The sequence below is a fragment of the Ranitomeya imitator genome, chromosome 4, assembly GCF_032444005.1.
Source record: "Ranitomeya imitator isolate aRanImi1 chromosome 4, aRanImi1.pri, whole genome shotgun sequence".
NCBI classification, from domain to species: domain Eukaryota; kingdom Metazoa; phylum Chordata; class Amphibia; order Anura; family Dendrobatidae; genus Ranitomeya; species Ranitomeya imitator.
The window spans coordinates 218,695,413-218,710,074 of NC_091285.1; the positions used below are offsets into that span (position 1 = coordinate 218,695,413).

The following is a 14,662-nucleotide window of genomic DNA, read 5'->3' on the forward strand; positions in this document are numbered from 1 at the left end:
TAATAATCAAAACCTGTTGAATAGGATTACCAGAAGAATGAGGTTTCAAGGCCAAAAATAGCTTACAATTATTTCTGAAGCTCAGGAACTTAGTTCTGTCACCAAAAAACAAATCAGGAATCGGAATTCTTGGTTCTAGCATCGATTTCTGATCAATAGTATCTTGAATCTTTTGTACATTTACAACGAGATTATCCATTGAGGAGCACAGAGCCTGAATATCCATGTCCACAGCTGTGTCCTGAAGCACTCTAATGTCTAGGGGAAAAAAAAGACTGAAGACAGAGCTAAGAAAAAAAAAATGATGTCAGGATTTCTTTTTTCCCTCTATTGGGAATCATTGGTGAGGCTCCTTGTACTGTTATGGCTGGCAATCAGGCAACACAGCGTGCAGTAATCAGCGCACATACAGAGATCTGGCAATAACCAAAAACAATAGGACGAGCTCTGAGACGTGGAATCTCTGTAGACTGCAGTACCTGATCTATCCTCACACAACTATAAGCAGCAGTGGATTGCGCCTAACAACTACCTATGCAACTCGGCACTGCCTGAGGAGCTGACTAGCCTGAAGATAGAAATACAAACCTGACTTACCTCAGAGAAATACCCCAAAGGAATAAGCAGCCCCCCACATATAATGACTGTTAGCAAGATGAAAAGACAAACGTAGGAATGAAATAGATTCAGCAAAGTGAGGCCCGATATTCTAGACAGAGCGAGGATAGCAAAGAGAACTATGCAGTCTACAAAAAACCCTAAAACGAAAACCACGCAAAGGGGCAAAAAGACCCACCGTGCCGAACTAACAGCACGGCGGTGCACCCCTCTGCTTCTCAGAGCTTCCAGCAAAAGTTAATAGCAAGCTGGACAGAAAAAAACAGAAAACAAACTAGAAGCACTTATCTAGCAGAGCAGCAGGCCCAAGGAAAGATGCAGTAGCTCAGATCCAACACTGGAACATTGACAAGGAGCAAGGAAGACAGACTCAGGTGGAGCTAAATAGCAAGGCAGCCAACGAGCTCACCAAAACACCTGAGGGAGGAAGCCCAGAGACTGCAATACCACTTGTGACCACAGAAGTGAACTCAGCCACAGAATTCACAACAGAGAATGCTGGGCTTGGGGGAAAATATGTGTTAATGGGTAAGTAGTTGGCTTAGTGATAGAAAGCAGAGGGTGATTATAAATGGTATATTCTCTAACTGGGTCGCTGTGACCAGTGGGGTACCGCAGTGGTCGGTGTTGGGACCTATTCTCTTCAATATATTTATTAACAATCTGGTAGAAGGTTTACACAGTAAAATATCGATATTTGCAGATGATACAAACCTATATAAAGCACAAGAGAAGATAGTATTCTGCTACAGATGGATCTGGATAAGTTGGAAACTTGGGTCGAAAGGTGGCAGATGCGGTTTAACAATGATAAAAGTAAGGTTTACACATGGGTAGAAGGAATCAATATCACCATCACACACTGAACGGGAAACCACTGGGTAAATCTGACAGGGAGAAGGACTTGGGGATCCTAGTTAATGATAAACTTACCTGGAGCAGCCAGTGCCAGGCAGCGGCCGCCAAGGTAAACAGGATCGTGGGGTGACTTAAAAGAGGTCTAGATACACATGATGAGAGCGTTATACTGCCTCTGTACAAATTCCTGGTTAGACCGCACATGGAGTACTGTTAAACACAACCACAGATACACCACAACACTATATACTTATATCTATGTCACAATGGAAATATATACTTGTGAAATTTATAAGTGACCAGTGCTCCGTGGAAGAAAAGAATGTGGACTACAACCACAATGTAAGGACAAAAGCACCCACAACCAAAATATAGACCAATACCAGGTAAAATGCCAGGCAGAGAATAGATATAAAATGCCTTTATTATGTATGACTGGCAATTAAATATATTTTAATAATACATAATTTGTGCGCACAAAAAACAAAGGAATTATTTATCAATAAAAACATATAAAATCAATATATGTATACAATACAAGGTGAAATACTACAACGGACTGACCCAAGAAATAAATAATACAATATTGTTTATAAAAAGGTAAGAACACCCACTAAAAGTAGCCACATATCAAAGAAATGCACATAGGGTGACCAAAATGAATTTCAGGAAATGAAAAAACCTATATAAAAAAATATATATAAAAAATATGAAAAAAGAGCCACAATGAATACTAAGAAATTTGGTAAAAAAATCCAAGAGAGGTATATGAGGAGCAACTGTCCTACTAAAGTGCTCAGTGATAAAAAAATATAAGTATATATATAGGTGCACAAAAAAACAATGTGCAAAATAAGCAGTATTCAATAATAAGGCGCAAGTTTAGAAAAACATGTATACAATGACAGTGCATAAGTACCACATATAAACCATTTGGCTCCAAGGTGTATGGAATGTAACCAAGTAGTCAGCTATAACAGATAAAAGCTGTGAAACAAGGTGCAATTACCTGTGCAATACTGGGCTTTCAATCAGAGATTTGTATACTGTATGCAAGAAGAGGGGATTACACCAAAAGTGTACCACACTGTACTAAGTGAATAAAAGTGCTATACTATAAACAAGAAGAAAGACTCATCATTCCTCAAATAAAATATGGCCAAAGTAAGTGTGGCTATCACTGACAAGCTCCTCTGGATTAGCACACACAGCTACAGACTAACTCCAGCAGGTGTCCCACTACAAGGTGCTAATAAGCATAAGTGGTATAAAGCGCACCGTACCTTATCCAAAAGGGGTCATGGTCAGTCCGTTTCGGATCTAAGTCCTTCGTCGGGGTGACTTATGGAGCGCCTAGGCGCTATATATATAGTATGTCCCCAAACTAGCATCATCGGCCCGGGTGTAGGTGGCGCATGCGCAGTCCTTTCGTTTCCGGAATCCGAACCGCCCACGTCACGCAGCCGGACGTACGGGGGCAGAGTACCCGACGTCACCATAGCTACGAAGACGCAGAGCGGCCGAACCCCTTCACGCCGACCGCGCATGCGCACCACCAAAGAGCCGCGTCTAGAGTAGATGGGAGCCGAAGCAGGACTATGTCAGCCGCAACTACTGCAATACAAGGCAGATAGGATTGACTAAGGACAGGTCAGATATGTATCTATCCCAGAGTATCCTTACTGCACTATATATAAAAAAATAAGTAAGGAATAACCTAATCCCTCATAGTCCGTATCATATATAAGAGCAGTCAAATAATTAATGGGTATCATTCTAAACCCACCCAGTATAGAAGAGCGGGTTATTACACCACCAAAAGATGTCCTAGCTGCATCGTAAGAAGATCACTACGGACCACATATGAAAGTGGTCAATACGCGGCTCATCCTGTCAACCTGCATAGAAAAATAGGTTGTTTACCAAAAAAAATTAATTAGATTTATGATGCTACTAGAGATTAAGTGATTGGTAAAAAAAACTTCCAAATCAAAGACTAGCTTTTACGGCTCAATTGTAGAGAATTAATAAATATGAAAATATCTGAAAAGGATCCAACCTGCAGTGATGTATAGAGCTTTATATGGCTAAGGGAGAACCCAAATATGTATCCAAGTATATATATAGGGGGGGCTAAGGTTGCACAAATATACAAAATTAAAAAATATATACATTATATATAAACACATATAGGTATATTCCACAGTATCATGAAATCCTATATATATAATACAATATACAATATAATATAAGGACACGCATTGCATATAACATATTCCATTTTCCACAGATATCCAGCTTGACTCGGAGCAGAATCATCTCCCTCATCCGAAGCACACCCACATCGAGCCCTCCTGAACTACAAATCCCATAATGGCAAGGAACCAAGAAAAATTGACATGCAGGTAAGTAGATCACTAAAAATAAATAAAATAAAATATTAAGTTAAAATACAATCCACATAGTCCAATAGAGATTAGAATGGGAACAAGACATAAAAATTACAATGATAAAAATGACATAAAAACATAAAACAAAAAGATTAAAAACAAGATAAAAGAGTTTATAAAACTGATGGTTGTTTATATGTAAGGAGCAAAGCTCAAATTTTCATTTAGTCCTTTAGGTGACACCGTATCCAGCAGCCAAATCCACTTTGTCTCCATTTTGGCAAGGGGCACACCAATTTCACCTCCACGTTCATTCAATGTAATAGTATCTATCCCTATAAATTTTAAACCAGACGGGTCACAGTTATGATGGATCCTAAAATGTTTTGGAAGGGTTTTTAATTCAGATATATCTTCCATGTCTCTAGCAGCCTGTATACCACGGACGTGTTCACGAATACGCACCTTAAACTGTCTTGTTGTCATACCCACGTATATCAATGAGCATGGGCATACGGCATAATAAATGACAGCTTTAGTGCCGCATGTAATGGCATGTTTAATTTTAAAAGTGCGATTACCGCTTGAATCAGTAAATGTATGGGCCCTTGCCACATTCGGGCAGGCCACACATTTACCACATGCTTTACATCCATTTTGGCGACTCACATTGTCCAGAAAGGTAGGGATTGTTGGTTTAAAGTCATAATGGCTCTTCACCAAACAATCGCCCAAATTTCGAGACCTACGATATGTAATATTAGGTCTGTCACCTACATATTGGGAAAGAATGGGGTCCGTTTGTAATATCCCCCAAGATTTAGAAAGTTGGGATCTCATCATTTCATTCTGACCACTATATTGTGTGATAAATCTCACTTTTTGGTTAGTTTTTTGTGGTCTACTCCCATAAAGTGCCTGATGTCGTGTGATATTTTTGGCTCTATTATAGCCCCTCTTAATTGATCGCCGGCTATAGCCCCGCTCAATAAATCTCTCTTTTAACGCCACTGATTGTTCCTCAAAGTCTATATCACTAGAACATATTCTCCGAAATCTCAAAAATTGGCCAATGGGGATAGCATTAACCATTGGGGGAGGATGAGAGGATGTTGCATGTAGCAACGAATTGACCGCTGTAGTTTTACGAAAAACCTTTGCAGCAAGGCAGTCATCCTCATTCCTGTATATCTGCACATCCAAAAATTCCATCTCATTTGGATCAACTCTATATGTAAGGTGCAGATTCCGTGAATTGTGGTTCAGCTGTATCATAAATTCCTGTAATAAATCCACTGGACCCTGCCATATAAAAAATATGTCATCGATGAACCGCACCCACAAAGGGATGCGGTCCACCGAAGGCATAAGTCCAGACATAAAGAGGTCCCTCTCCCACAGCCCCAGGAATAAATTTGCATACGCCGGTGCAAAAGAAGCACCCATGGTGGTGCCCTGGAGCTGCAGGTAGAGGGACCCCTTAAATAAAAAGAAATTCTTGGATAAAGAAAACTCGAGCAGCTGAACCACAAATCCCCTTATGGATTCAGGTAATGAAGAAGATCCCAAATAGTATGTGGCTGCATGAACACCATCACTATGGCGAATGTTGGTGTATAGGCTCTCCACATCACAAGATACTAGGAGAGACCCCACACCAACATGTAGGCCATCAATCTTTTTTAAAAAGTCATTCGTATCTTTGATATACGAGGGCAATTCAGCGACCATTGGTTGTAATCTAAAGTCTATGTATTTATTGACCTTCTCTAAATAATTACCACAGCCAGAAATTATAGGCCTCCCAGGTGGATTTGTCGGATTTTTATGAACTTTCGGCAGCAAGTATAGAGTAGGAATTACAGGTTCAGAAACATGGAGGGCCCCAAATAGTTCCTTTGTGATTGTGTCTGATTCAAGGGCTACCTTGAGGATCACCTCAAGTTCACCCTGAAATTTAGCCAGGGGGTTGAAGGTCATTTTCTTGTAGCAAACTCCATCACCCAATTGGCGAAGTGCCTCACCCTCATATAATTGTCTAGGCCATATTACAACATTCCCCCCTTTATCAGCAGGTTTGTAAACCACGTCCTGGAAGCTCTGTTGATTTTTTAATGCCTGCTTCTCCCTACCACTTAAATTATCTCCATTCGGGAACTGCGGTATTTTATCAAAGTCCCTACTCACAGTCTTCACAAACACATCAATCGTTGGACACGTCGACAAAGGAGGGTATCTGTGTGATTTAGGTCGAATAGATGGTGGAATCTTACCTCCCACTGGTTCATTATGTTCTCTAGCCAATTCATCAAGGATGGTCAGTGCCTCCTGTTCCGCCTCTGTGGGAAACAATTGCAATGTACCCTCATTATGAAATAGTTTTTTGAACATCAGCTTTCTGGCAAATAAATGTAAGTCCTTCACAGCAGTAAATTTGTTAAATTGGGCTGCGGGACAAAACATCAAACCCTTTTGAAGGATATCAATTTCAATGTCAGTTAATACATGATTGCTCAGGTTAATCACCTTTAAGTTGGAATTTCCTGGAGAATACCCGAAACTGCGCTTAGCTGGTGCATAACGTGGTTCTCGTTTGCGTTTTGGCGTAGAGGCGACTGATGTGACCACAGAGGCAGAACAGGAGGCACCAGAGACATCACTAGGGGCTTGATTTGATGAGATGGAGGCACTTCGATCACGATCTCCACTGTATAAATTTGGTCTACGCCACTTGTAGACCTTACCACTTGCAAAATCCCTCTGATCTCTATGCAGCTTGCTCGTCTGATTTGTACGAATTTCCTTAATCCACTGATCCATGAGTTTCTCTAATTGACCATCCAATGTGCCAATTTGTTCCGTGGTTAGACAGGCTTTAGCCTTAATATACACCTCATCCAGAGATCTATCAGTTTCCATCAGATTCGTGGAGTTATATTTAACCAGGAGTTCCATCAATTTTTTAGAGGCCGAATTGCAGACTTCTTCCCAATCCTTAATGAATACTTCATCACCTACAGGGAACGATGGGGTGACGTGTATGTGCAACCCCCTAGGGATCAGGTTATGCTGGATGTAATTTTCCAGGAACGCTTTGCTCCACCAACACCGTGTTCTTTTATAGGTCAAATTTTTGATATTTTTAAATATTTCGTCAAATTTTAAACCACCAGTATCATTTGATGCCACATCATTGTTCAGGAATACCGCATTTATCTGCCCCTGCCACGATGCCTCCCTGGACTTAAAATCCATATTCGGTTGTGGAAGAAAAGGCCTGTGCAGAACACAGCAATGTACAATTAAACACAACCACAGATACACCACAACACTATATACTTATATCTATGTCACAATGGAAATATATACTTGTGAAATTTATAAGTGACCAGTGCTCCGTGGAAGAAAAGAATGTGGACTACAACCACAATGTAAGGACAAAAGCACCCACAACCAAAATATAGACCAATACCAGGTAAAACGCCAGGCAGAGAATAGATATAAAATGCCTTTATTATGTATGACTGGCAATTAAATATATTTTAATAATACATAATTTGTGCGCACAAAAAACAAAGGAATTATTTATCAATAAAAACATATAAAATCAATATATGTATACAATACAAGGTGAAATACTACAACGGACTGACCCAAGAAATAAATAATACAATATTGTTTATAAAAAGGTAAGAACACCCACTAAAAGTAGCCACATATCAAAGAAATGCACATAGGGTGACCAAAATGAATTTCAGGAAATGAAAAAACCTATATAAAAATATATATATAAAAAAATATGAAAAAAGAGCCACAATGAATACTAAGAAATTTGGTAAAAAAATCCAAGAGAGGTATATGAGGAGCAACTGTCCTACTAAAGTGCTCAGTGATAAAAAAATATAAGTATATATATAGGTGCACAAAAAACAATGTGCAAAATAAGCAGTATTCAATAATAAGGTGCAAGTTTAGAAAAACATGTATACAATGACAGTGCATAAGTACCACATATAAACCATTTGGCTCCAAGGTGTATGGAATGTAACCAAGTAGTCAGCTATAACAGATAAAAGCTGTGAAACAAGGTGCAATTACCTGTGCAATACTGGGCTTTCAATCAGAGATTTGTATACTGTATGCAAGAAGAGGGGATTACACCAAAAGTGTACCACACTGTACTAAGTGAATAAAAGTGCTATACTATAAACAAGAAGAAAGACTCATCATTCCTCAAATAATATATGGCCAAAGTAAGTGTGGCTATCACTGACAAGCTCCTCTGGATTAGCACACACAGCTACAGACTAACTCCAGCAGGTGTCCCACTACAAGGTGCTAATAAGCATAAGTGGTATAAAGCGCACCGTACCTTATCCAAAAGGGGTCAGGGTCAGTCCGGTCCTTTGTATAAGCACACCCCGACGCGCGTTTCGGATCTAAGTCCTTCGTCATGGGGTGACTTATGGAGCGCCTAGGCGCTATATATATAGTATGTCCCCAAACTAGCATCATCGGCCCGGGTGTAGGTGGCGCATGCGCAGTCCTTTCGTTTCCGGAATCCGAACCGCCCACGTCACGCAGCCGGACATACGGGGGCAAAGTACCCGACGTCACCATAGCTACGAAGACGCAGAGCGGCCGAACCCCTTCACGCCGACCGCGCATGCGCACCACCAAAGAGCCGCGTCTAGAGTAGATGGGAGCCGAAGCAGGACTATGTCAGCCGCAACTACTGCAATACAAGGCAGATAGGATTGACTAAGGACAGGTCAGATATGTTTCTATCCCAGAGTATCCTTACTGCACTATATATAAAAAAATAAGTAAGGAATAACCTAATCCCTCATAGTCCGTATCATATATAAGAGCAGTCAAATAATTAATGGGTATCATTCTAAAGCCACCCAGTATAGAAGAGCGGGTTATTACACCACCAAAAGATGTCCTAGCTGCATCGTAAGAAGATCACTACGGACCACATATGAAAGTGGTCAATACGCGGCTCATCCTGTCAACCTGCATAGAAAAATAGGTTGTTTACCAAAAAAAATTAATAATAATAATAAAAAACAGCCAAGAAGATTTATGATGCTACTAGAGATTAAGTGATTGGTAAAAAAACTTCCAAATCAAAGACTAGCTTTTACGGCTCAATTGTAGAGAATTAATAAATATGAAAAAATCTGAAAAGGATCCAACCTGCAGTGATGTATAGAGCTTTATATGGCTAAGGGAGAACCCAAATATGTATCCAAGTATATATATAGGGGGGGCTAAGGTTGCACAAATATACAAAATTAAAAATTATATACATTATATATAAACACATATAGGTATATTCCACAGTATCATGAAATCCTATATATATAATACAATATACAATATAATATAAGGACACGCATTGCATATAACATATTCCATTTTCCACAGATATCCAGCTTGACTCGGAGCAGAATCATCTCCCTCATCCGAAGCACACCCACATCGAGCCCTCCTGAACTACAAATCCCATAATGGCAAGGAACCAAGAAAAATTGACATGCAGGTAAGTAGATCACTAAAAATAAATAAAATAAAATATTAAGTTAAAATACAATCCACATAGTCCAATAGAGATTAGAATGGGAACAAGACATAAAAATTACAATGATAAAAATGACATAAAAACATAAAACAAAAAGATTAAAAACAAGATAAAAGAGTTTATAAAACTGATGGTTGTTTATATGTAAGGAGCAAAGCTCAAATTTTCATTTAGTCCCTTAGGTGACACCGTATCCAGCAGCCAAATCCACTTTGTCTCCATTTTGGCAAGGGGCACACCAATTTCACCTCCACGTTCATTCAATGTAATAGTATCTATCCCTATAAATTTTAAACCAGACGGGTCACAGTTATGATGGATCCTAAAATGTTTTGGAAGGGTTTTTAATTCAGATATATCTTCCATGTCTGAGGCAGCCTGTATACCACGGACGTGTTCACGAATACGCACCTTAAACTGTCTTGTTGTCATACCCACGTATATCAATGAGCATGGGCATACGGCATAATAAATGACAGCTTTAGTGCCGCATATAATGGCATGTTTAATTTTAAAAGTGCGATTACCGCTTGAATCAGTAAATGTATGGGCCCTTGCCACATTCGGGCAGGCCACACATTTACCACATGCTTTACATCCATTTTGGCGACTCACATTGTCCAGAAAGGTAGGGATTGTTGGTTTAAAGTCATAATGGCTCTTCACCAAACAATCGCCCAAATTTCGAGACCTACGATATGTAATATTAGGTCTGTCACCTACATATTGGGAAAGAATGGGGTCCGTTTGTAATATCCCCCAAGATTTAGAAAGTTGGGATCTCATCATTTCATTCTGACCACTATATTGTGTGATAAATCTCACTTTTTGGTTAGTTTTTTGTGGTCTACTCCCATAAAGTGCCTGATGTCGTGTGATATTTTTGGCTCTATTATAGCCCCTCTTAATTGATCGCCGGCTATAGCCCCGCTCAATAAATCTCTCTTTTAACGCCACTGATTGTTCCTCAAAGTCTATATCACTAGAACATATTCTCCGCAATCTCAAAAATTGGCCAATGGGGATAGCATTAACCATTGGGGGAGGATGAGAGGATGTTGCATGTAGCAACGAATTGACCGCTGTAGTTTTACGAAAAACCTTTGTAGCAAGGCAGTCATCCTCATTCCTGTATATCTGCACATCCAAAAATTCCATCTCATTTGGATCAACTCTATATGTAAGGTGCAGATTCCGTGAATTGTGGTTCAGCTGTCTCATAAATTCCTGTAATAAATCCACTGGACCCTGCCATATAAAAAATATGTCATCGATGAACCGCACCCACAAAGGGATGCGGTCCACCGAAGGCATAAGTCCAGACATAAAGAGGTCCCTCTCCCACAGCCCCAGGAATAAATTTGCATACGCCGGTGCAAAAGAAGCACCCATGGCGGTGCCCTGGAGCTGCAGGTAGAGGGACCCCTTAAATAAAAAGAAATTCTTGGATAAAGAAAACTCGAGCAGCTGAACCACAAATCCCCTTATGGATTCAGGTAATGAAGAAGATCCCAAATAGTATGTGGCTGCATGAACACCATCACTATGGCGAATGTTGGTGTATAGGCTCTCCACATCACAAGATACTAGGAGAGACCCCACACCAACATGTAGGCCATCAATCTTTTTTAAAAAGTCATTTGTATCTTTGATATACGAGGGCAATTCAGCGACCATTGGTTGTAATCTAAAGTCTATGTATTTATTGACCTTCTCTAAATAATTACCACAGCCAGAAATTATAGGCCTCCCAGGTGGATTTGTCTGATTTTTATGAACTTTCGGCAGCAAGTATAGAGTAGGAATTACAGGTTCAGAAACATGGAGGGCCCCAAATAGTTCCTTTGTGATTGTGTCTGATTCAAGGGCTACCTTGAGGATCACCTCAAGTTCACCCTGAAATTTAGCCAGGGGGTTGAAGGTCATTTTCTTGTAGCACACTCCATCACCCAATTGGCGAAGTGCCTCACCTTCATATAATTGTCTAGGCCATATTACAACATTCCCCCCTTTATCAGCAGGTTTGTAAACCACGTCCTGGAAGCTCTGTAGATTTTTTAATGCCTGCTTCTCCCTACCACTTAAATTATCTCCATTCGGGAACTGCGGTATTTTATCAAGGTCCCTACTCACAGTCTTCACAAACACATCAATCGTTGGACATGTCGACAAAGGAGGGAATCTGTGTGATTTAGGTCGAATAGATGGTGGAATCTTACCTCCCACTGGTTCATTATGTTCTCTAGCCAATTCATCAAGGATGGTCAGTGCCTCCTGTTCCGCCTCTGTGGGAAACAATTGCAATGTACCCTAATTATGAAATAGTTTTTTGAACATCAGCTTTCTGGCAAATAAATGTAAGTCCTTCACAGCAGTAAATTTGTTAAATTGGGCTGCGGGACAAAACATCAAACCCTTTTGAAGGATATCAATTTCAATGTCAGTTAATACATGATTGCTCAGGTTAATCACCTTTAAGTTGGAATTTCCTGGAGAATACCCGAAACTGCGCTTAGCTGGTGCATAACGTGGTTCTCGTTTGCGTTTTGGCGTAGAGGCGACTGATGTGACCACAGAGGCAGAACAGGAGGCACCAGAGACATCACTAGGGGCTTGATTTGATGAGATGGAGGCACTTCGATCACGATCTCCACTGTATAAATTTGGTCTACGCCACTTGTAGACCTTACCACTTGCAAAATCCCTCTGATCTCTATGCAGCTTGCTCGTCTGATTTGTACGAATTTCCTTAATCCACTGATCCATGAGTTTCTCTAATTGACCATCCAATGTGCCAATTTGTTCCGTGGTTAGACAGGCTTTAGCCTTAATATACACCTCATCCAGAGATCTATCAGTTTTCATCAGATTCGTGGAGTTATATTTAACCAGGAGTTCCATCAATTTTTTAGAGGCCGAATTGCAGACTTCTTCCCAATCCTTAATGAATACTTCATCACCTACAGGGAACGATGGGGTGACGTGTATGCGCAACCCCCTAGGGATCAGGTTATGCTGGATGTAATTTTCCAGGAACGCTTTGCTCCACCAACACCGTGTTCTTTTATAGGTCAAATTTTTGATATTTTTAAATATTTCGTCAAATTTTAAACCACCAGTATCATTTGATGCCACATCATTGTTCAGGAATACCGCATTTATCTGCCCCTGCCACGATGCCTCCCTGGACTTAAAATCCATATTCGGTTGTGGAAGAAAAGGCCTGTGCAGAACACAGCAATGTACAATTAAACACAACCACAGATACACAACAACACTATATACTTATATCTATGTCACAATGGAAATACCGTATATACTCGAGTATAAGCCGAGATTTTCAGCCCAAATTTTAGGGCTGAAAGTGCCCCCCTCGGCTTATACTCGAGTCACGGTAGCGGTGGGGTCGGCAGGTGAGGGGCTGAGGGCGCTGGGGTATACTTACCTAGTCCCAGCGATCCTCGCGCTGTCCCTGCCGTCCCACGGGCTTCTGTGCTGCAGCTTCTTCCTCTCTTCAGCGGTCACGTGGGACCGCTCATTACAGAAATGAATAAGCGGCTCCACCTCCCATAGGGGCGGAGCCGCTTATTCATTTCTCTAATCAGCGGTGCCGGTGACTGCTGATAGAGAAAGAAGCTGCAGCGCCGAAGACAGGAGGGGACAGCGCGAGGATCGCCAGGACTAGGTGAGTATGTTATATTCACCTGTCCTCGTTCCAGCCGCCGGGCGCCGCTCCATCTTCCCGGCCGGCGCCTCCATCTTCCCGGCGTCTGCGCTCTCTGCCTGATCAGGCAGAGGGCGCGATGACGCATATAGTGTGCGCGGCGCCCTCTGCCTGATCAGTCAGAGCAGAGACGCCGGGAAGATGGAGGCGCCGGAACGAGACGCCGGGAGCTGCAATCAAGGGAGGTGAGTATGTGTTTTTTTTTTTTTATTGCAGCAGCAGCAGCGGCAGCACAGATTAATGTGGAGCATCTATGGGGCACAGTGAACGGTGCAGAGCACCGTATAAGGCACAGCTAGGGGGCACAATGAACGGTGCAGAGCACCGTATAAGGCACAGCTAGGGGGCACAATGAATGGTGCAGAGCACCGTATAAGGCACAGCTAGGGGGCACAGTGAACGGTGCAGAGCACCGTATATGGCACAGCTATGGGGCACAGTGAACGGTGCAGAGCACTGTATATGGCACAGCTAGGGGGCACAGTGAACGGTGCAGAGCACCGTATATGGCACATCTATGGGGCACAGTGAACGGTGCAGAGCACCGTATATGGCACAGCAATGGGGCACAATGAACGGTGCAGAGCACCGTATAAGGCACAGCTAGGGGGCACAATGAACGGTGCAGAGCACCGTATAAGGCACAGCTAGGGGGCACAGTGAACGGTGCAGAGCACCGTATATGGCACAGCTATGGGGCACAGTGAACGGTGCAGAGCACTGTATATGGCACAGCTAGGGGGCACAGTGAACGGTGCAGAGCACTATATGGGGCACAGCTATGGGGAAATATGAATGGTGTAGAGCACTATATGGCACAGCTATGGGGAAATAATGATCTATTTTTATTTTTGAAATTCACCGGTAAATGCTGCATTTCCACTTTAGGCTTATACTCGAGTCAATAAGTTTTCCCAGTTTTTTGTGGCAAAATTAGGGGGGTCGGCTTATACTCGGGTCGGCTTATACTCGAGTATATACGGTATATACTTGTGAAATTTATAAGTGACCAGTGCTCCGTGAAAGAAAAGAATGTGGACTACAACCATAATGTAAGGACAAAAGCACCCACAACCAAAATATAGACCAATACCAGGTAAAACGCCAGGCAGAGAATAGATATAAAATGCCTTTATTATGTATGACTGGCAATTAAATATATTTTAATAATACATAATTTGTGCGCACAAAAAACAAAGAAATTATTTATCAATAAAAACATATAAAATCAATATATGTATACAATACAAGGTGAAATACTACAACGGACTGACCCAAGAAATAAATAATACAATATTGTTTATAATATTGTAAACAAAATTGTTTCTCTGATTGAAAGCCCAGTATTGCACAGGTAATTGCACCTTGTTTCACAGCTTTTATCTGTTATAGCTGACTACTTGGTTACATTCCATACACCTTGGAGCCAAATGGTTTATATGTGGTACTTATGCACTGTCATTGTATACATGTTTTTCTAAACTT

General features: G+C 41.2%; 1 protein-coding gene across 1 annotated transcript; it reads right to left on the reverse strand.

Moving 5' to 3' along the window:
• Positions 1–1,917: 1,917 nt before the first annotated feature.
• LOC138675822 (uncharacterized) lies at positions 1,918–12,706 on the reverse strand. Its single transcript, XM_069764382.1, has 4 exons — positions 11,926–12,706; positions 11,673–11,738; positions 6,140–9,426; positions 1,918–3,893 (listed from the first exon to the last, which is right to left on the reverse strand). Exons 3-4 carry the CDS (start codon positions 7,119–7,121, stop codon positions 3,685–3,687), a joined length of 1,191 nt encoding a protein of 396 aa, XP_069620483.1. The 5' UTR covers positions 7,122–9,426; positions 11,673–11,738; positions 11,926–12,706; the 3' UTR covers positions 1,918–3,684.
• Between the last annotated feature and the right edge of the window lie 1,956 nt (positions 12,707–14,662).

What these genes read in the sequence shown, in the direction of transcription:
- LOC138675822 (XM_069764382.1), bottom strand. Translation starts at nt 7,121, where the DNA reads ATGGATTTTAAGTCCAGGGAGGCATCGTGGCAGGGGCAGATAAATGCG. An exon ending in ACATAATGAACCAGTGGGAG is followed by an intron (nt 3,894 to 6,139) that starts GTAAGATTCCAC and finishes ATTTATTTTTAG; the next exon opens with TGATCTACTTACCTGCATGT.